At 44.1% G+C, this 23,900-nt stretch overlaps 1 protein-coding gene across 1 annotated transcript in view; it reads right to left on the bottom strand.

The window, feature by feature from the left end:
- Positions 1–23,900, bottom strand: part of pappa2 (pappalysin 2) — a 416,790-nt gene that overhangs the window by 316,316 nt on the left and 76,574 nt on the right. The window contains exon 3 of the mRNA XM_043700014.2: positions 8,903–9,048. Coding sequence (XP_043555949.2) covers positions 8,903–9,048 — 146 coding nt within the window. The remainder of the gene's footprint in view (positions 1–8,902; positions 9,049–23,900) is intronic.

Here is a 23,900-nt window from a genome sequence, read left to right on the forward strand (position 1 = left end):
GTATAGATAGGATACATACAGGTGCCCACAGCAACCATGTGGAGGGAGGGAGTTAAGGGAGGTGTGGTTCATTATGCAAACAGAGGAGGTTAACGGTGGATGGGAACTATAAGAAGAATGGCAGAAGCTAAATTAAGCATGGGACTCTTGGAAGGTGCAACTGGGAAACTGATCATGGGGAACAGGGAAATGTCGGATTATTTTTTAGAGTCAAGATAGAGAGACAGACTGGATGCCTGCACGGATTGTTAGAGGCAGGAAAAACAAATGGAACAGAGACGGAGGGGCATTGGAAAATTCACAGACACTGATATGGATAAGTGGGAGAAAGAAATAGTCAAGCTCAGAAAAAAATCAGTTGTGTGGGTCAGGAACAAGCTGAAAGCATAGGTCGCTCAGGGCTGTCCTGTTTGTGGATCCTGCAAAGGGGAGCTGGATGTGAAATGGTTAGTTTGGAGGCTGCAGAGGGGAACTTTCTACAGAAGATGGGATCCAGTAACAATCCTGGAGACCATGACTTGATGTTGAATCATGGGGCTCATGTCACAGGGGAGAGAAACAGAACTCAGTCTCTTCGAGAGGGCAGTAGGTCAAACAGCAGTAACACCATCTTTATCCATAGGTTTGAGGCATGGTCGAGAGGGAACGGAGTGAGGCAAGCTCAGAGGGTGAACATTAGGGCAAGCAAGGGAAGCACAGCAACGAGATAGACAACTTCAGGATGGCTGATCTCAAGGGAAAATTCCAGAGAGGATTACAGACCACTGAAGGGAGAATACTCAACAACTTGACAATACTGGGATAAAGGGTCAAGAGTTTGGGTGGATTGTAGGCCCCAGGTGTGGACATGAAGGCAAAAGTAATGAAAGAAGAGCTCAGAACCATGCAGATACTGTAATTCATTGAGGGATGAAAAGCTGCAAGTCTTTCTGAGGACAGATCAGGCAGGATCAGAACTGAGAAAGGTCAGAAACTATTGTGAACACACAACAAGTGGTGAGATCCAAAGAAGGCTGGGCAATGAAGTGGAAGAGGAATCCAGAGGATTTTTCTGTTCCCAGCAGTTGTTGAAGCTTGTGACCCTTCACATCTGAAGGAAGATAAAAGGTTTTGTTTTTGTGAAAGGATTGGATGAGAATGAGGAGGAAATGAAATTGAGAATAAGGTCAGCTTTGAGGTACCCTGAATAGGTGTTCCTGAAGGAAAAAGTTGACAAAATGCATGTGGCATGTCATTGAGTGTGAATCTGACCATTCTATCTGGTTACATAATGGCTTAGCATGGCAACTACTCTGCCGAGGACTATAAGAAACCACAAAGAGTTGTGAACACAGCCCAGTGTTCACATCACTCATCCATCCTTCCATCCATTGACTCCACCTATCCTTTTCGCTGCCTCAGGAAGGCAGTCAACATCACCAAGGACCCCTCCCACCCTGGTTATAATCTTTTCCAACTTCTTCTGTCAAGCACAAGATACAAAAGCTTAAACACACATACCACCATATTCAAGAACAGCTTCTTTGCTGCTGTTATTAGACTTCTGAATGGATCCTGATGAACAGTTTATGCTCGAAACATGAGGTCTCCTGCTCCTCGGATGCTGCCTGCACCACAGCCTTCGAATCTAAACGGACCCCTCAAATTTTAGATCCAATGTTGATCTTACTCTTTGTGCATCTTCTCTGCAGCCATAACACTGTTTTTCTCATTCTATTCTATTACCCTGACGTACTTCGTATGTTATGATCTGCCTGTACTGCACACAAAACAAAACATTTCACTGTGACTAGCTACATGTGACAACAATAAATCAAATCAAAAAATAATAAAATACATGAAACAGCTGTTTCTAAATACTCACATACATTCAATATTCAACCACTCCATTGCCCATTGATGAGGCTGGCAGTGTTAGGATACTGTGGGGTTAGGTGCTGGTTAATGGCGATTTTGCACTGTATCACTGATGCTTGAAAACTGAACCAGGGCACTAAAATATTACAATGGGCACTGGGAAGAGGGTACCACTGACTTATATACAGAGACTGTTAAGATGGGGTGTAGAGAATGGGCTGTATGTGCATGAGTGTACGCCATGCCATTCCACTGCTGATGAGGGACAACACCGGCTTGCCAAGGCTTGGCCAAGTGCAAGGCATGGTTTGAGGCACAGCAAGATGGGGTCAGAATCAGATGCAGGAGGTACCATTGGGTTGGGGGTTAGATAATTAATGTAAAGCATGAGAGAACTCACCTTGGAGCAAAAACCCCTCAAAATAGTACAACTGGGAATGCGCCAAAAATATGCAAGATTGAGTCCAGCGTATCTTCCTTCACTTATTCAATTATCACTCGCTTTTGACCATGAACCAATAAGTGCTTCCTTGTTTAATCTCTCCTACCTTTCACCCTATTATAGTCTTTTCCTTTTGCTTTAGCCCTTCCTGCCACCTGTCTATTTATGGTGAAAGCTGATGAACGATTGTTCTCTCTGCAAAGACACTGCCAGACCTGGATCTTTCCAGAATCTTCTGTATTTAATTAAATCAGTGGGTCTGCAGAGACCCAGTACAGGTTAGTGAAACCACATTTGAGCTGCAGCCCTTTCAACATCTGGTTGAGCCCTCTCTGCTGTTGGAGCTCACATGGAGATTGACACAGGGACAGAAGCATGAGGTGGAGGAAGCCTGCTCCCTCCTTGTGGGACCTTTTTGGGGCAATTCTGATCATCCTCGGCCAGGTTCCCCAGCCGCCCCCACCCCCACCCCCGCCTACAGGTCTATAGTTTAAAATGCAGTCAGAGCTCAATAACAACAACAGGAGGAGAGCAAGTCCTTCAGCCTGATGGAATGTTTCCCTCAATCCGCAATAAAATATTTATGATTGAGTTAACTTGACAATTACTGATGCATTCTGGGAAATGATCCTCACAGAGAATGGGCATGAACTGAATTCGAACAATGCCTCCCCTCTCAGCAGATGTATAAACTCAGCAGAGGCTGAGGCTTCCATGTCTAAACAATAATAAATGCATTACAAGACCTGAAAGGATATCAACTGATAAATATATTATTGCTGCGATATGCATTTGAATTTTAATATAATCTTTATTTTCTACATTAGAAACTAGAATGACCAGAAATAAATGGTAGAAATCTTCGGACTGCTCATCAAAAAGTGTCACCAAACATTTTCTATGTAGGGACATATAATTACAAACTATTACTGTACTCTTAGATGTTTAATGGTAAATATTGTCAAAAAGGTACTACCAAAATTTGAAACAACAGGAGGGTTTGTGCAGAGGGAACATGCACAAATGCAAACTTCAATTTTATACATCACATAGACAATTATTATACTTTCACTTTATCCTATATTCCATTTTAACTTGCTATGGAACCTGCTCATGTAAACTTGTCACCTTGTAATTATATCAACCACCAGTGGCGGTGCTATAGGACACCAGTCTTATAAGACACTTCTCAATAGCTATGGCTAGGCTCCAGAATAAACTCAAACTTGAAGAGAAAAAGCTACATCTTTGTTCCCAAAATGCTACAAGTCTGGCTCCTTAACAAGAAGTAACATTAAAATCAGAATTTGATGCTAACAGGCATTCTCACTTCCTACCTTCTCACTTCGCCTGAAGCCCACGCTGTATGCAATGTTATGGGAGATTAACTATGGATATAAATAGACCGATTGGTTGATGGTTTGGCAAAGTAGAAGTCTGGATCGGAGTGGTGACTCTGTGTTGCTGTTAGCCGAGGAGAAAGGCTTTCAGTAGTTCACAGTCACTTGGGAGTGAACAGAAGGCACCCTTCACTGTTTATGTCATGCTCCTGAGTTAGATTACATTGCAAGAGAAAACAATCTGACTGCAGTATAACTCTTTCATAATTTTCCTCTGAAGTTAAAAAAGCTGTTGCTAAGTATCTGTTAATAACTTCCATACAATAGATTCCCTCATCCAAAAACCATGGAAAATCACTGTGGGCTGCAGAGGGAGGGATCGTCAGTGCAAATGGAGTGCATCTGTCTGCTGTATTTTCACACACATCTGGGGTTCTCCACATTACTGACTCAGCAGCCTTGTTGCAACCTCTTCCCAAACAAGACCTGTGCCTGTGGAGTTGCTCAGACCAAATCGGAAGGTTTGCTGCAATTATAACACACGGAATCATAGAATCCTTATAGCGCGGAAGCAGGCCATTCAGCCCATCGAGCCCACACCGACTCTCCAAAGAACATCCCATCCAGATCTACCTCATCTCTGTAACTGTGCATTTCCCATGGCTAACTCACCTAGCTTGCACATACCTGAAAACTATGGGCAATTTATCAATGTCAATTGACCTAACCTGCACATCTTTGGTTTGTGGGAAGAAACCACAGCACCCAGAGGAAACCCGGGCAAACAGTGTGCAAACGCCACACAGCCAGTTGCCTGAGGCTGGAATTGAACCCGGGTCCCTGGCAACAGTTCTAACCACTAAGCCATGTGCCGCCCCTGTTGGTTGCATGTACAGGACAGCACAGGAACCTTGGTTGACAGGAACTGAATAGGTTAGTTTCCTTTTGTACCTGAATGATATTCCATTATTATTACTTATGCTTCAGGGAGTTAGAGGACAATGTAAATCACAAGTAGTCTCCACTATATGCATATAGACAATCATAATTTGTGCTTAATATGTCTATCAAACTCAGTGGCATTAGTTGTAAGAGGCCCTTGAGTCCCCATCAGTTGAGTGTAGGTTATACACAATCATTGGGATTTCCTCTCATTCTGATCTGTAAGATGCGTCCGTTGTATTTGCTGACTTTCAGCAGTAAACTGAAGTGAATCCTTTACCAGATCAAGGGCCAGACTCTTGCAGTGTCAGGACAATACTACCAAGACCTTTATAAATTATAGGAGAGCCATGTATTTGGAAATCCCATTCCCATGTTCGCCAGTTCACATTTTTGTCAGTGAGGGAGGGGGGTGGGGGGGGGGGGGGGGGTTGGGTGTTTTGCCAGGAGAGATACCTAACCTCCGCACAGACATTTGAAATCCATACTGATTTCAATACTCCAGGACCTTTAACTGCATGGTATGCAAGTCATAATTTTGAATGAATGGCATTAAACGTCATGAAGGACAGATAAGTTCTGCTTAAGTGTCATGGCCTGAAGTTATCTAAATCTCCAGCTCTTTTAAGAAAAACTGCAGTTCTCGTTTGGAGTGAACAGAAAAAGACCTGCTGTCAGTGACATTGATGAGTCACCTGTTATAACTTAGAAAGGAACAGCAGCCATCTGTTGACATAGATTCAACAGACTTCATTGTTGACATTTTCCAAGGGTTATTATGGCTGTACGCATATGAATACTTGGCTGAGTTTCAACAAAACGAAAATCACTTATCTTAGTTGCGGATCTGATTTAACACATTGAATGACAGTTATAAAAGGCTATTAAAGGACTTTGGTTTGAACAGAAGTTCTGTTCAAATTTACCACTGATGGCAATTTCATGGATCTCGTGAATGAGACCTTTAGTTTTAATATCAAATATGTTTAAGTGAGATCTTTTTCTTTGGAACCTTATCTTTTCAATGTCTTGGTATGACACCTGAGGACTGCCCACAGTGGATACTGGATGAATGCCTTTGAAGGTGGTGAGGTGAGGTTCTGTAGGAGCATGGACTGGGAGTTAGGCAATAGGTGACATGGAGGTCACATGGGTGGGGATGAAAGGTGAGGGCTGGAGAGCTTAATAGACATATATGCAAATTGGACAAGGTCACAGGGATGCAAGGTGAATCTCGTACGCTGCCTAAGCACTCAGTAAATCAAAGCATGAACAGGAAATAGCATCCCACAGGGGATTATATATTCCCTTCTGTTTTTCAGCACATCAAATATTAAAGACATCAATCACTTTCTCTCATATCACTGGTTTTAAAATATAGACACACTAGCAATTTTCAATCAGTCTCCCACTTTAAAAACAAAACTCTTTTCTTTGAAGAGTTGGAGAAACTTTAAAACAAGAATTTTAATGCTGCCAACAGCAACATCCAAATAACACATGACGTCAAAAAGAAGTCTGTAGTGGGCGATCTGTGACCATTGCACAATCAAAGAGGATTGCAGCCCATCAAGAGATTCTGCCTTAGTCAGTCAAGGTCAGTGGCCTAGACTGGAGCCTGGCCCCGTGTTCCTGAAATGGACCTATACTGAAACAGCTCAAATGCAGCTCTCTCATTTCACGGTGGTGCGAGCTAAATGTACCATCTTTGTCTGCTCAACACTTCCCAGTCAGGAAACTGTCAGAGACAGAGAATCATAGGCCAAATTTGGAAAAATAATTGAAAACATTCTCTCCAAACAAACCGGCAAGAGCAATCCATCATGGCACTAGGCCTAATTAACACACCTAGCTTCTATCGCCCACAGAAAATGTCTCAGCCAGTTTCCTTGGAAGGTCTGTTGCTTATACATACTCAACACAGGCAATGGTATAATTCAGAGGTAAGACATTCATTTCCAGATTTTCACAAAAGACAATTAATTGCATCAACTATTCAAATTTATGTTTCTTGCAATAAATTATGACTTTAAATTGCGGAAGAAAGCTATTGTCCAAAGCATTTCGAGTAATTTGGTGGCTTATTAAAGGGTACCTTGTTGACATAGTGCATTCCCTTAGTGATATTGACACTGGGTTTATCAACTTGTCCATGTTGACTTGTTGCGTGCACCTTCTGAAATACAGGGCTCTGGATATAATGGAAGTGATGGAAACCATGCCTGTACACCACACAATGCTTGGTTTACCAACATACAACAACTCGCCTATTGGTGCTCAAACAAAAGATCTTTTGCTGGCTTGGCCATAAAATTGATGCAGATGTGAGGCTCAAGGAAGAGGAAAAGAAGCTGAAAGATTATGGCAGAAAATGCCTGGGTGTGGCTGTTGCCAACGGTGAAGTAAGGAGTGGAGAAAGGCAGAAAAGAGCCAGGTAGTTTGGACAAATGAGAGGACTACAAGTGCAACAGGAACACAGAGGCTACAAGCCATGGAAGGCATTTGAAATGCTTATTTTAAATTGCACAACACCAGGTTATAGTCCAACAGGTTTAATTGGAAGCACTAGCTTTCGGAGCGTCGCTCCTTCATCAGGTCATTGTGAAGGAGCGATGCACCGAAAGCTAGTGCTTCCAATTAAACCTGTTGGACTATAACCTGGTGTTGTGTGATTTTTAACTTTGTCCACCCCAGTCCAACACCGGCATCTCCAAATCATGACTATTTTAAATTGAGTTGTCAGAACACCAAAAAAGCTAATGCACGTTGACGAGGAGGACTTGAATTTGGGATAAGTTACACCAGCAGAATGTGAATGGGCTGAAGGTATGGTGGAGCACAGGAGACTAACCAGAAGGGCCACCGAACAGTCGAGCGGTGACAAATGCACGAGTGACAGTTTCAGTAGCTCATGCTGAGGGAACAGCTACACAGGAAGACGAGACAGTCCCCATGATGAAGACGACAACGAGAAACTCAAGTCTGGGGTCAATAGGATACCCAGGTTGTGAACACATGACTGTTAACCATTTGCCCACTAGATACACCAACTAGCACAACAATTTGTTCAGAAAATGCTTGGCAACCGGCCTCTGCCCTTTAAAAGGCAATAATTTATATGGATCTAATTTCTTTTAATATTTCTGAGCCATCACTGGTCCTCCTGAGGTCCAACGACCACAAACCATGTAACTAATGCTCCTGACAAACGGGAAAGAGAAGAAAGTGATTTTCACTATTAATTAATGTCATGGAGATGTTTAGCACAGAAACAGTCCCTTTAGTCCAACTCCTCCATGCCAACCAGAAATCTTTAATTAATCTGGTCCCATTTGCCAGCACTTGGCCCACATCCCTCTAAACCCTTGCTATTCATATACCCACCCAGATGCCTGTTAAATGCTGTAAGTATACCAGCCTTCACCACTTCCTCTAGCAGCTCATTTCATACACGCACAAACATTCGATTATCCGAACAGAATACTTCCCGTCCATGTCGATCGGATAATCTATGAGGTTGCCCTGTATATGATTGGGGCATATCTCCCTGCATTCAGGTTTGTAGCCCACCCCTTGTATGAAAAAGTATGAAAAAGTTGTCCCTTAGGTTCCTTTTAATTCTATCCTCTCTCACTCTAACTACGCCCTCTAGTTCTGGACTCCCCCACCCCAGGGAAAAGGCCTTGTCTATTTCCCCTATCCATGCCCCTCATGATCGTACAAACCTCTGTAAGGTTCCCCCCTCAGTCCCTGACACTCCAGGGAAAATAGCCCCAGCCTATTCAGCCTCTCCCTTCTCAAAACAAATCTGCAATAGAAGATTAGTCTCAGTAATGGTGATGTAAAACCAGCACTGAATTGTCATAAATACCAATGTTGCTCACCAATATTCTTTAGGGAAGGGATCTCTGTCATCATGGCCCAGTCCGACCTACAAGTGACTCCAGGCTCTCAGTAATGTAGCTGACTCTGATCTGCCCTCTGGAAAAGCCTAGTAAGTCATTGATTTCAAGGGGTGGGCTACAAACCTGAATGCAGGGAGATATGCCCCAATCATATACAGGGCAACCTCATAGATTATCCGATCGACATGGACGGGAAGTATTCTGTTCGGATAATCGAATGTTTGGATAGCACGGTTTACCCAAGCATCAGGACTTTGAGATCTTGTTCGGATAATCCAAAATTCGGACAACCGAGGTTGTACTGTATACGACATTTAAAAACCACTTCCTTCTCAATCCTGCCTGCAGGCACATTGGAAAAATAAAACAGAAAGACCTTGGGATATTTATCAGAACTTCGTTCATTATACACTTACCTAAGTGACTCAAGGCTTCTTTATCCCAAGGCCAAGTGGCAGCTCCTGCCAGCTCCTCCCTCACCGAGTTCGCAAAATAGACGTTCAGGTACATCGAGCCATTGATCTGCAGTGTCTCCTTTAGCTCCTTCACACTCATGTAGGTCCTAGGCAATGGGAAGAAAACAGCATCGGGTTTAGTCAGCTCCACACGACTCAATTCACTCTGCAACAACGGGCCCCTGGGTTTTGTTGATCAAGTTATAAAACCACAGCAAGTTATTCCAACCTTGTAAAAAGTGACTGGGGAGATGACTTCGGAAATCCAAAAGGATTGAGGAAAGAGTGACACAGATGACAATCAGACTTAAGGCTGAGAGTTATAAGATTTGCTCAACTGCAGGTGGACATCAGCAGAGGGGTAGAGCTTTGAAGAGGGTTTTGCTTCACCATCCAACATAACTACTTTGCTAAACAATCATCGGTATTGGCAGAACAATGGCAGTATGTTCTTTACACCATTTTCCTGTTTGCCTGGGGAACGTCTGTAGGATTTACACTGAAAACTCAGTCACATGGAATTAAAAATGCAGTGTGCGCAAAGATACATGAACACAAATCTAAAGTCAGCACCAACTCTAGAGAAGCTATAAATCAAAGAAATCCTCTCCCCTTCCACTGGGCAACTGGGACGAAACAAAACAAGTGCCAATCGAGAGCCCCAGAACACCTAATGGGTTACGTGCTGCTCCTGAATGGATCAGGGTTTAACTTGGGAATGTTTCAATCCATGTAGCTCAACTAGTTAAAGCGCAAATGTGTGGAGTCTTCGGCAGAGGTGGACAGGCCTCGATCGTGCTGGTGTGGTGTTTCAGCTCCTTCCCCGTGCCCCGATACAGATGTAGGAACAATGGTTCCCTCACTGGGGGCAGTATGAGGTCTAGCATCTGGGACACAATCTCAGAATAAGGGGTAGGCCATTTGGCAGATGTGAAGGAATGGGAGAAAGGGGAGGTATCCTTTTCAATACAAAGAGATCTTGATCAATTGGGTCAATGGGTTGAGGAGTGGCAGACGGAGTTTAATTTGGATAAATGCGATGTATTGCATTTTGGTAAAACAAACAAGGGCAGGACTTATACAATTAACGATAGGGCCCTGGGTGGGCTTGTCAAATAGAGAGACCTAGGGGTTCAGGAAGATAATTTGTTGAAAGTTACAGGTATACAGGGTAGTTAAGGCAGCTTTTTGCATGCTTTTCTTCATTGCTCAGACCTTTGAGTAACAGGAGTTAGGACGTCAGGTTGAGGTTATACCGGACAAAGTTTTAAACAATACGAGGGGCAACTTTTTTACACAGGGAGTGGTTTGTGTGTGGAATGAACTGTCAGAGGAAGTGGTGGATGCAGGTAAAGTTACAACCTTTAAAAGAAGTTTGGGTAAGTTAATGAATGGGAAAGGTTTGGAGGGATACAGGCCAAGTGCAGGCATATGGGTCTAGTTTAGCTTGGGAAAATGGTTGGCGTGGACTGGTTGGACTGAAGGGTCTGTTTCCATGTTGAATGTCTGTATGACTCCATACCTTGTGTGGAACCAGTGGGGGAAGTGGGATGTGGATAGGGAAGGAGAACCTGTACACCTCTTTTCACTCAGGAGCTTAACAGTTCTGTATATCCTCTCTGGAAGTGTACTGAATTGGATAAACCTTGTCCTGGACTTTGGTCCTAACAAAATAGGACTCTTGCCAGAATTTGAACACACAGAACAAAAGAATCAGAATGGGTAGACTGTCACAGTGAATACAATTTTAAAGGAAAACAAACATAAGAGGCTTTCTTGAGTTTGCATTGTTACAATATAGAAATGTTTGCATTGGATGTCAGACCATTCCTAACAGAATTAGGGGAAGTCACTATGAGGATTTAAAAGTTCAGAACCTCAAACAGTTAAAAAGCCCTTAAGGTTAGGATTTCACGAAAGCTGGAAAACCCAAGACTATAAAAATGGGTGGCCAACAGTTTACAGGTGGAAAGTGAGGATAATAAAATGGATGGAGAGATTACAATTGGAGCAGCAAAAATTTGAATGTTTAGAAAAAAAAAGAGGAGGAATCAGACCGAGAGAGGAAAGATGGGAAAGAGACGAAAGGGCAAGGAGATGAGAAAGACCTTGAGGAAAATCCACAGGGAAAGGAGGTTGAACCAATTCAGCTCAAGCTGACAAGCAAGAATCACAAAGACTTAGACTTGAGGATAGAGGCAACTCAATTTGCTCAGATAGTTCCCAAGTTTGACAAGGCAGAGGTAGCAGTGTTTGGGTAAGTAGCACAGCGGTTAAAGTAGTTAGTCCAACATTGGTCATTCTGCACATAGTGTCAGCTCCCAGGGAATGCACAAAAGGTCTACTCCCTCTTGCCTGAGAGAAGTGCCACTGATTCAAAAATTCCCATCTTAAGTGTGTCCCACTTAGTGTCAAAGTACTGTTAAAAATTCTGCCCCCTCAGGAACTGGCCTAACCAGACGTACTTGGAATTTGAGATGCTTAAGCAACTTGCTTTAGACTTACGCGTACAGGCACTTAAGACAGAAGCCACTTACAAAAGTACTGATTCTCCTTAAGGAATTCAAAACCTCACATCCCTCCCAATAAGAGCAACTGTGAGTAACAAGATCCAGACAGGCTATCCCACTGGCTGATCATTATGAGCCAATCAGATACTCCTGTTCCAGAAGAAACCCACCAGGAGTTAGCCCCAACCAACTGGGAACAATGGAGATGGGAGACTGATAGGAAACTGAGTTTCTAAAAGCACGTAGGAAATGCAGGAAGCCCTCCTCAGGTTGGAAAAGGTGGTACTGAGGCGAAACTGCAGGTTCAGTTGGCCATTAGAAACGCAACTGCAATGTTGGCATTCATTTCAAGAGGGATAGAGTACAAGGGCAGAGATGTATTGCTGAGGTTGTCTAAGGGTCTGCTCAGGTTGCATTTGGAATATTGCGAGCAATTTTGGGCCCCATCTCTAAGGAAGGATGTGCTGGCATCGGACGTGATCCAGAGGAGGTTTACGAGAATGACCCAAGGGATGGAAGGGCTTGTCGTATGAGGAGCGGTTGAGGACTCTGGGTCTGTACTCGATGGAATTTAAAAGGATGAGGAAGGATCTGATTGAAACTTACAGAATACTGAGAGTCCTGGATGGAGTGTACATGGAGAAGATGTAGGAGAGACTAGGACCCAAGAGCACATCCTCAGAGGGAAGGGACAACCTTTTAGAATAGAGGTGAGGAGGATTTTCTTCAGCCAGAGGGTGGCGGGCCTGTGGAACTGACACATGCTGAAGGCTATGGAGGCCAAGTGACTAAGTGTATTTAAGACAGAGATAGATAGGTTCTTGATAGGGGATCAAGGGTAATGGGGAGAAGGCAGGAGAATATGGTTGAGGAACAGATCAAATGGCAGAACAAACTCAATGCGGCAAATGGCCTAATTCTGCTCCTATATTCTACGCTCAGTGAGGCAGAGATGCCTGTGTATTTAACTGCCAAAACTTATGGCATGTCCAAGCTGACTGCCGGAGACTACCAGACAGACCAGTGGGATTTATCGGGGCACAGACAGAGTGCAGAGAATGGGAGGCAGAGAGAGCACAGGAGACCAGCTTCCAGCTCTGACTCAGTACAGTTACCAATCCCTGTTATTGCACTCCTGAGGGTATGAATCAAGTTAAACAAATTCCAGAGAGCAAGTGGATGTTGTATCCAAACGAAGGTTGCCAAGTTTCCGCAGGGGGAGGCGAGCAAGCCTGCAGTACTAAGGAGGGATACTGGGATCAGGCAACTCTTCTGCAGCGAGAAGGCAAGAGACCTCCCATCAGGGGGTGCAGTAAATGCTGGTAAAAGAAATTGAAGGAGGGTACATGCCCATCCCCTTTACTGAATCTAACTGAAGTGTGATCTTGTGTTGGGACATGTGACCATGGGGGCGCATACTTCCTTTGTCAGTGAATGGGATCTACCTACTCTTCAGTAGTGACCTGGCCGTATCATAAGTAAAACCAGTGGCTTCTAAGAAGCCCAATGAGGTTATATCCAGATTTCTCTGTTCTGAATATCCAAAGCCCCTAGAGTCAATTCAATTGCTTTTCTCCAGCATCAATAGTGCAACTGCTGGGATATTGTCTTGGCTCATAGCCTTTGCCAGATCCAGTGCCTTTAGCCATTTCCTGATATCACATGGAGTGAATCTAACATGTTGTGCCTGAAGACCTCAGAAGAAGGTGAAGGTAGATCACAGGATCATGGAATTACAGAATGGTTATAGCATAGAAGGAGGCCAGTTAACTGGCTCTCACTCTTTTCTGGTCTGGAGTGATTGTAATGTACTCATAGAAGATGAGTTCCCTGATTGGGGCTGTTAACCTGGTCCAGTCAAAGAGCCCTGGCTGACAGATAAAAACCGAAGTGTCAGAGATGCTGACACTCTGGTAGCTGACTCTGAAGGAGTCAAGGATTGTTCATGTATAAATCAAGGGTGACTTGATGACGGGATAGCAGCCTCTGTGGAATCATTTTATAGTCCTCTGAGGGACAAATACACTGAGTGCCACTTCTCCATCCCCTTTCTTGACTCATGAAATACCTCAGCCACACTCCCAACTTCCAACTAGAAATCATCTTTTTGGTCTTTAATCAGACAATCTTCCTCTTACCGCCATTTTACTTTTTAATCACATACAAAAGGCTTTTTGATTCCTTTTAACCTAAGTTGCCAGTCTTTTCTCTTATTCACTTTTCCATTTCCCCTCTGAACACGCTCTTGATATCCATCATAAAGACACTTCATTGTCAGCCCTATCTCTTTCTCCACCCAGGTAGGTCTGGGAGTATTTGCTCTGCCCTGTGTGACTGTACTTGAACCATGTCCTCTTTGAACATTTCAGTACGGTCTTACCTGTTCATCTTCGACTCCATTTTATGAACGAGGTCTGTTCTAATGCTTGTTTCACACCAGGAAATTGGTCCTGCCTCTGGCAGGCCCAGTTTAGCCTATACAGGTTCCTTCACCCCAACCGCCAGTCCCAATGCCCCATTAATCAACAGCCCTCCCTCCTCCATCATCTCTGCAGCCACATATTCCAACTGCTGGATCCTCTTGTTTCTATATACACTCACACATGAGATGAAACCACTTTTGAGATCCTACCTGGCTCCTTGAATTCTGAACACATTTCTCTTTCGACCTATAACCTTGATATCAATGGGGACCACACCCAATTGCTGCTCACCACCAACCCCCTCCCCAGGGTGCTTTGCAATCATTGAATGACATCCTTGATGCTGGCATCACTGGCACAACGTACCACTGCAGATGCTTTTCTTCTTTATTCTTTCATGGGATCTGGGCATCACTGGCAAGGGCTGCACATGTTGCCCATCCCTAATGGTCATTTGGGTTGCTCAGCCATTGCATGGCACCTTATAAAATGAGCCACCATTGCTGAGTGCTTGGACTCACGTGTAGGCCAGATGCAGTAAGATAAAGAGACTGAGTGAACCAGAAAGGTCTTTCAGACAACTGACAATAACAATGGTGGCACCATTACTCAGTTTTCAATTCAAGGTGATGCTAATTTTCACCATCTGCCCCCATGATGGGATTTGAACTCAAAACTCCAAAATATGAGTGTGGACCCTCTGGATTATAGCCCACTGGCATTACCACTGTTCCACTCTCTCCCCATTCACATCCTGATCCAAGTTTACAATCAAGTACCTGCCTATTCCCTTATCTACACATCACCTATCAGTTTGACCCATCTAGTCCTCTGTGTTCCTGCACAACTAAGCCAGCTGTGGCTCTGTAGATCTAACTTTAGCTGCATTCCCCAAATGAACTTTCACTTTCATCAGTATCCGAAACTTAACAAAAGCAATACATTGCAGGTGCTGGAAACGTGGAAAAGAAACTGAAAGTGCTGGAAAAGCTCAGCCGGTCTGGCAGCAACTGGGTTGAAACAAACTGAGCTATTGATGTGAGTTAACAGGGACTTTGTTTCAAAATGGAATACCATTTGGAGAGAGAAAGAGAGACACATCCAAGGGAGTCATGTACGACACATCTATTCCTCCTTGATGCCTAGCTGTCAACTATTACTTTCCATCCTACAGACTCTTTAGCTAAGAACTCAGCACCTCTATAACGCTGCTATTCACAAGACTCTCATTGTCACAGATAAATCACGGAGGCCAGCTGTACCCTAGAACTGGAATCAGTGTGGAAGCAGGCCATTCAGCCCATCAAGTCCACCCGCCGAAGAGTCATCCCATCCAAACCCAGCAGCCCTGCCCTATTCCTGTAACCCTGCATTTCCCATGGCTAATCCACCTAGCCTGCAGATCTCTGGTCACTATGGGCAATCTAGCATGGCCAATCCACCCTAACCTGCACGCTTTGGACTGTGGGAGGAAACCAGAGCACCTGGAGGAAACCCACACAGACACAGGGAGAATGTGCAAACTCCACACAGACAGTCGCGTGAGACTGGAATTGAAGCCAGATCCCTGACGCTGTGAGGCAGCAGTGCTAGCCACTGAGCCACCCTTTGAATTGAACCCCCACATGCCCCCCACCTCTCCTTGAGATGCAGCCGAATTTTAGCCTTGCATTCACTCTTGGATAGCTGCCTGAAGCCAGCAACACACTACTTACACTGATTTATTAAACCTCACCTTCCCAAACTGTGTTGAACTGGCTCAGAGGAAGCCTGGCCATTGGTGTACAGCAGTTGGGCTAAGTGACCTGTTTCTGCATTGCAACATCTGGGCGACTCTGGATAATTCAGAGGGTTGTACATGAACTTGTCAACCCCATGGGAAGGGCGATGAGATTGGCAGGCCACATTTTCACATCTCGGTGGTGAAGGCTTCGAAATGAACTCCACACCAACTGAGGCCTCATCCTTAAAACTTTGCGGAATTCTGATCCATTTATTTTCTTTCAGGATGATGTCAATTTTAAGAATCATTGTTATTGCTGGCATCACTCTGCGCCCTCCGAGACTGCGAAGGATTACTCAAACCCTTAATTGTAAAATTGCTGTGTGAAACTGTGTGTGACAGATAGCTATGCAAAGGAAATGTCGGGCAGATACGTTCTGACAGATTTGAAACACTGCCCGACTGAATATTTGGAGCACGAGCCATGGTTTATAGCTTTAACACTGGTGCAGGCTACATATGTGCTTTAGCAGAATACATGTGATACACAACAGGAATGCAGTGACTTCAACCTTTGCAAAGTTTGCTATTCATTTGAGTTCTAGGAATTCTGAAAGGGCAATAATTGATACACACTCTTTCGTCACCGGGACTTGACTGCTGCTCGTCACCTGGTAATGCTTGTTTACTGGGTCTGCAAAGGCCTTTACTCCACATTCAATTGGTCCTGGGTATAAGTTGGCCCTGACACCAGCTACAAAATATGCTCAGGTTTTCAATTGGCTTAAAATGACATGCCTCCTGGTGATCAGCACGCAGAGAATGCTTCCATAAACATCACACAAGTGACTTTCAGTTCAATTACAAACACTGCATGCCGTAACAAAGTGAGTAAGAGTCTCTGTTACTGCTTTCAACGCATTAAGAAGTGGCAATGTAGTTCACAAAGACATACCTCTCATTAAAAATTTCCACAGTCCCTGAGAGGTTGTTTCCTTCTTCTCAAACTTTTTGTTGCCACTTTATCACCTCTATTTATGAACCAGGAACTCGAGAGAGAGTATTCGAACGCCAGGGATCAGGGGTTCCTTCATCACTGTCGGGATGATTAAAGGCAGAAACTAATTGTTCCAACAAGTGGTTCAGAACAAACTGCCACCCTGCAGAGGGATCACTAGCTCAGTCACAATTTGCAAAACCATTCAGCCAGACTCTTCAATCCGTAAGCAGCAGGTGGATAGGTCAGGGCAGTGAGCGTAATGTGATCCACCTGGTTCACCAAAAGGGAAAAGCAACACTGGAAGGGACAAACAGTCGTCTCTCCACCTGGTCCCCCACAATCCTGTGCATACACTCTCAATCCTAACTATCAACCCCCCTAGTTAAAGGAATGATTCAGACTTGGATGGCTTTCCCAAGAGCGGACATCTCAGCATCACTGAGGAGTAAAGGAGATTCGAAATAACAAATGTTTCAGGCTCAGAAACTGTGATAATAAACCAAGACTGAGAAATGGATAGCTAACCATGTGGACTCAGATGCTTACAGTACAGAAGGAAGCTGGTCAGCCTAATACGTCAAACAATTTACAAGAATGTCACCATAGTTTGAGGGTTTGGGTCATAAGGAGATACTGAATACGCTGGGGCTGTTTTCCCCAGAGCGTCAGAGGCTGAGGGGTGACCTTATCGAGGTTTATAAAATCATGTGGATTATGGACAGGACGAACAGCCAAGGTATTTTCCTCTGTGTAAGGGAGTCAAAAACTAGAATGTGTAAGTTTAAGGTGAAAGGGGAAAGATTTAAAAGGGACCTGAGGGGCAACTTTTTCACACAGAGGGCAGTGCATATATGGAACAAGCTGCCAGAGGAAGTGGTTTAGGCTGGTACAACTACAACATTTAAAAGGCATCTGGATGTGTACATGAATAGGAAGGGTTTAGAGGGATATGGTCCAAATGCTTGCAAATGGGACTAGATCAGTTTAAGATATCCCTGGTCAGCTCAGTTTCTGTGTGGTACATATCCAATGACCATGAATTCAACGTCAAAATAAATTGCAATGTACAAATCATAATGAGTATTTTTGTCATTTATTAATTCAATTTTCCATATTATCATACCCTTTCTATTTTTCCCTTTCCCAACACTGAACGTATCTGTTACAGCTTGATTATTTTTCAGACCTGACGAGACGTCAGCAACCCGAAACTTAAAGGCCATTTCTCTTTCCACAGATACTGTCTCGCCAATTGACAGCTTCCACCATTTTGCCTACTTTCTTTCAGACTCCCAGCACCAGCAGCATTTTGCTCTTGCTTTGTACATTTGCACGGTCACAAGAAAAGGAAATCTTTCAGACAAACACAACAACTGAGACATCATGTTGCAGCTATACAGGGCATTGGTGAAACTGCTTTTGGCATACTGTGCACAATTCTAATCGCCCTGCTATAGGAAAAATGTTATTACTTGAGAGGGTGCAGAAACGATTTACAAGGATGTGACCATGGCTGGAGGGCATGGAACATTTCTCTCTGCAGCGTTGGATGCTGAGGGGCGACCTTTTAGAGGTTTACAAAATCATGAGGGGCATGGACAAGGTGAATAGTGAAAATCCTTTCTCCAGGGTGGGGGAGTCCAAAACTAGAGGGCATAGGTTTAAGGTGAGAGGGGAAAGATTTAAAAGGGACCTGAGGGGCAACTTTTTCATGCAGAGGATGATGCGTGTATGGAACGAGCTGCCAAAGGAAGTGGGAGATGACTACAATGACAACATTTAAAAGACATTTGCATAGAAAGGAAAGGTTTAGAGGGATATGGGCCAAAAGCAGGCAAATGGGATGAGATCAGTTTAGGAAGCATGGTTGGCAAAGATGGTCTGCTTCCATGCTGTATAGCTCCATGACTATGACTTCCAGCCTCTCCATCCTCTTCTGCCATTCAATTAGATCACAGACAATCTGTTTCTAACTCCATCCAGCCATTCTGATTACATATCTCTTCAAACTCTTCCCTGAAAAAATCTGATCCATCTCAATTTTGCAACTTTCAATGGATCCAGCTCTAATGTTTTGGGAAGGGGGTTCTGAAGGTTGATGTTCCTTTGAGTAATTTCAGATACCACACCTCAAAGAAGTTTATTTTAAATCACAAGATTAAAATTGTGCCCCTTACATTAGAATCAAAGCGGCAAAGGAAATAAATTTACCCCATCAAATTTTCTCTTTCACTAAAGAGATTAGAGGTTCAGAGAATACAAAGCAAGCAATGGAGTCACACAGCATGGAAACAGACCTGTCAGTCCAACCAGTCCATGTCAACCACAATCCCAAACTAAACTAGTCCCAGCTGCCTGTACTTCGCCCATATTCCTCCAAACCCTTCCCATCCAAACACTTAGCCAAATGTCTATTAAACATCCACCACTTCCTCAGGGAGTTCATTCCTCACAGCTGCTGATGTCCCTGGCTCCTACATGTGCAGGAAGTGCGTCCAGTTGCAGCTCTAGTTAGATCGCATGATGGCTCTGGAGCTGCGGATGGACTCACTGTGGAGCATCCACAATGCTGAGGAGGTCATGGATAGCATGTTTAGTGAATTGGTCACTCTGCAGATTAGGATTGCCGAGGGAGAAAAGGAATGGATGACCAAAAGGCAGAGAAAGAGCAGGAAGGCAGTGCAGGTGACCCTGCGGTTATCTCCCTCCAAAACAGGTCTACCATTTTGGATACTGTTGGGGAGATGGTTCACTGGGGGAGGGCAGCAGGAGCCAGGTTCATGGCACCGTGGCTGGCTCTGCTGTACAGAAGGGCGGGAGAAAGAGTGGAAGGGCTATATTCATAGGGGATTCAATTGTAAGGGGAGTAGATGGGCATTTCTGTGGTCGAAAACAAGACTCCCAGGTGCACGGGTCAGGGATGATTCGGATGGGCTGCAGAACATTCTCAAGGGGGAGGGTGAACAACCAGTCATGGTGCATATTGGCACAAACGATATAGGTAAACAAAAAATGGGATGAGGTCCTACAAGCAGAATAGACAATAGACAATAGGTGCAGGAGTAGGCCATTCTGCCCTTCGAACCTACACCATCATTCAATATGATCATGGCTGATCATCCTTAATCAGTATCCTGTTCCTGCCTTATCTCTATAACCCTTGATTCCACTATCCTTGAGAGCCTATCCAACTCTTTCTTAAATGAATCCAGAGACTGGGCCTCCACTGCCCTCTGGGGCAGAGCATTCCACACAGCCACCACTCTCAGGTTGAAGAAGGTTCTCTTCATCTCTGTCCTAAATGGTCTACCCCGTATCTTTAAGCTGTGTCCTCTGGTTCGGCACTAACCCATCAGCAGAAACATGTTTCCTTCCTCCAGAGTGTCCAATCCTTTAATAATCTTATATGTCTCAATCAGATCCCCTCTCAGTCTTCTAAACTCAAGGGTATACAAGCCCAGTCACTCCAGTCTTTCAGCGTAAGGTAGTCCCGCCATTCCAGGAATTGACCTCGTGAACCTACGCTGCACTCCCTCAATAGCCAGAACGTCTTTCCTCAAATTTGGAGACCAGAACTGCATACAGTACTCCAAGTGTGGTCTTACCAGGGCCCTGTACAGCTGCAGAAGAACCTCTTCGCTTCTATACTCAATCCCTCTTGTTATGAAGGCCAGCATGCTATTAGCCTTCTTCACTACCTGCTGTACCTGCATGCTTACCTTCATTGACTGGTGTACAAGAACACTCAGTTCTTTTTGTACTGCCCCTTTACGTAAATTGATTCCATTTAGGTAGTAATCTGCCTTCCTGTTCTTGCCACCAAAGTGGAGAACCATACATTTATCCACATTAAACTGCATCTGCCATGCATCTGACCACTCATCTAACCTGTCCAGGTCACCCTGTAATCTCCTAACATCCTCCTCACATTTCACCCTGGCACCCAGCTTAGTATCATCAGCAAATTTGCTAATGTTATTACTAATACCATCTTCTATATCATTAACATATATTGTAAAAAGCTGTGATCCCAGCACTGATCCCTGCGGTACCCCATTGGTCACTGCCTGCCATTCCGAAATAGAGCCGTTTATCACTACTCTTTGTTTCCTATCAGCCAACCAACTTTCAATCCAAGTTAGTACTTTGCCCCCAATACAATGCGCCCTAATTTAGGGTGTTAGGAGCCAAGTTAAAAAGTAGGACCTCAGAGGTAGTAATCTCAGGATTGCTACCTGTGCCATGCATTAGTCAGAGTAGGAATGATAGAATAAGCAGGATGAATGCATGGCTTGAGAGGTGGCATACGAGGGAGGGGTTCAGATTTATGGGATATTGGGACTGGTTCTGGGGGAGGTTGGATGATTACAAATTGGATGTTCTATACTTGGGTTGGACTGGAACCATTGCCTTGGGGGTGCTTTTGCTAACGTAGTTGGGGAGGGTTTTAACTAATGTGGCAGGGGGATGGGAACCAAATGAGGTTAGAGGACTGTAAGGAAGCAATATCTAAAGCCTGTAAGGGATTACATAATGAAATCAGCATGACTAAGGCGAAGAGTAGGCGGGTAGCAGATGATGAATGCAGAGGGACTGGTGGTCAGAGATACATTCGTTTTAATGTGAGAAGTATAGTAGGTAAGGCAAATGAACTTAAGGGTTGGATTAGTACGTGGGAGCATGATGTTATTGCTATTACTGAGACATGATTGAGGGAAGGGCATGATTGGCAGCTAGATATCCCAGGATATCGACGCTTCGGGCGGGATAGAGAAGGAGGTAAAAGGGGTGGAGGAGTTGCATTGTTGGTCAGAGAGGTTATCACAGCTGTTTTGAAGGAGGGCAATATGGAAGACTCAAGCAGTGAGGCAATATGGGCAGAGCTCAGAAATAGGAAGGGTGCGGTAACAATGTTGGGGCTGTGCCACAGGCCTCGCAACAGCGAGCATGAGATAGAGGTACAAATATGTGAATAGATTATGGAAAGATGTAGGAGCAACAAGGTGATGGTGGTAGGAGATTTTAATTTTCCCAACATTGACTGGGATTCACTTAGTGTTAGAGGTCTAGATGGAGCAGAATTTGTAAGGAGCATCCTGGAGAGTTTTCTAGAGCAGTATGTAAATAGTCCAACTAAGGAAGGGGCCATACTGGACCTGATGTTGGGAAATGAGCTCAGCCAGGTGGTTAATGTTTCAGTAGGGGATTACTTTGGGAATAGTGATCATAATTCTGTAAGTTTTAGAATACTCATGAACAAAGACGAGAATGGTCCTAAAGGAAGAGAACTAAATTGGGGGAAAGCCAGCTATACCAAAATTCGGCAGGAGCTGGGGAATGTAGATTGGGAGCAGCTGTTTGAAGGTAAATCCTCATTAAATAATGTGGGAGGCTTTTAAAGAGAAGTTGATGAGAGTTCAGGAGAGATATGTTCCTGTGAAAATGAAGGATAGAAATACAAGATGAGTGAACCATGGATGGCAGGTGAAATTGTGAGACTAGCTAAGAGGGAAAAAGGATGTGTACTTAAGGTCTAGGCTACTGATAACAGACAAAGCTTTGGAAGAATATCAGGAATGTGGGACTAATCTGAAATGAGGAATTAAGAGGGCAAAGAGGGGTCATGAGCTATCTTTAGCAAACAAGGTTAAGGAAAATCCCAAAGCCTTTTCTTCATGTATAAGGAGCAAGAGGGTAACTACAGAAAGGGTTGACCCACTGAAGGACAAAGGAAGAAAGTTATACATGGAGTCAGAGAAAATGGGTGAGGTTCTTAATGTGTACTTTGCATTGGTATTCACCGAGGAGAGGGACATGATGGATGTTGAGGTTAGAAATAGGTCTTTGAGTACTCTAGGTCAAATCAGCATAAGGACGGAGGAAGTGTGGGTACTCTAAAAGCCATTAGGGTAGACAAGTCCCCAGGTCCGGATGGGATCTACCCGAGGTAACTGAGGGAAACGAGAGAGGAAATAGCTGGGGCTTTAACAAATATTTTTGCAGCATCCTTGAACATGGGTGAGGTGCCAGAGGACTGAAGAATTACTAATGTTGTCCCCTTGTTTAAGAAGGGTAGCAGGGCTACTCCAGGTAATTATAGACCAGTGAGTCTAACATCAGTGGTAGGGAAGCTGCTGGAGAAGATATTGAGGGATAGGATATATACCCACTTGAAAAAAAATGGGCTTCAGTGGTAGTCAGTATGGTTTTGAGCGGGAAAGGTCATGTCTTACAAACCTAATAGAATTCTTTGAGGAGATGACAAAGTTGTTTGATGGGGGAAAGGGCTGTAGATGTAAATACATGGACTTTAGTAAGGTATTTGATAAGGTTCCCCATGGCAGACTTATAGAGAAAGTGAAGTTGCATGGGGTCCAGGGAATACGAGGTAGATGGATAGAGAACTGGCTGAGCAACAGGAGACAGAGTAGTTGTGGAAGGGAGTTTCTCAAAATGGAGACCTATGACCAGTGATGTTCCACAGGAATCCATACTGGGACCACTGTTGTTTGTGATATATATAAATGATTTGGAGGAAGGTATTGGTTGCCTGATTAGCAAATTTGTAGATGACACCAAGATTGCAGATACTAAAGGGGACTGTCAGAGAATACAGCAGAATATACGTAGTTTGGAGATGGGCAGAGAAATGGCAGATGGAGTTCAAACCAGTCAAATGCGAGGTGATGCATTTTGGAAGATCCAATTCAAGAGCAAACTATACAGTGAATGGAAAAGTCCTGTCGAAAATTGACGTACAGAGAGATCTGGGTGTTCAGGTCCATTGTTCTCTGAAGGTGGCAATGCAGGTCAGTAAAAATGGTCAAGAAGGCATACAGCATGCTTTCCTTCATTGGACGGGGTACTGAGTACAAGAGTTGGCAGGTCATGTTACACCTGTATAGGACTTTGTCTTGGCCACATTTGGAATACTGTGTATAGTTCTAGTCGCCACATTATCAAAAGGATGTGGATGCTTTGGAGAGGATGCAGAGGAGGTTCACCAGGATGTTGCCTGTTATGGAGGGCGCTAGTTATGAAGAGAGGTTGAATAGATTAGGAATATTTTCATGAGAAATACGGATGTTGAGGGGGGTCCTGATTGAAGTCTACAAAATCATGAGAGGTACAGACAGGGTAGATAGCAATAAGCTTTTTCCCAGAGTGTGGAACTGAATTACTAGGGGTCATGAGTTCAAAGTGAGATGGGACAGGTTTAACAGAGATATATGTGGAAATTTCCTCACGCAGAGGGTGGTGGGGGCCTGGACTGCGTTGCTAGTGGAGGTGGTAGGGACGGGAA

This window comes from Chiloscyllium plagiosum, unplaced genomic scaffold, assembly GCF_037043375.1.
Source record: "Chiloscyllium plagiosum isolate Xiang-an unplaced genomic scaffold, Cpla_swu_hap1 HiC_scaffold_9, whole genome shotgun sequence".
Classification (NCBI taxonomy): domain Eukaryota; kingdom Metazoa; phylum Chordata; class Chondrichthyes; order Orectolobiformes; family Hemiscylliidae; genus Chiloscyllium; species Chiloscyllium plagiosum.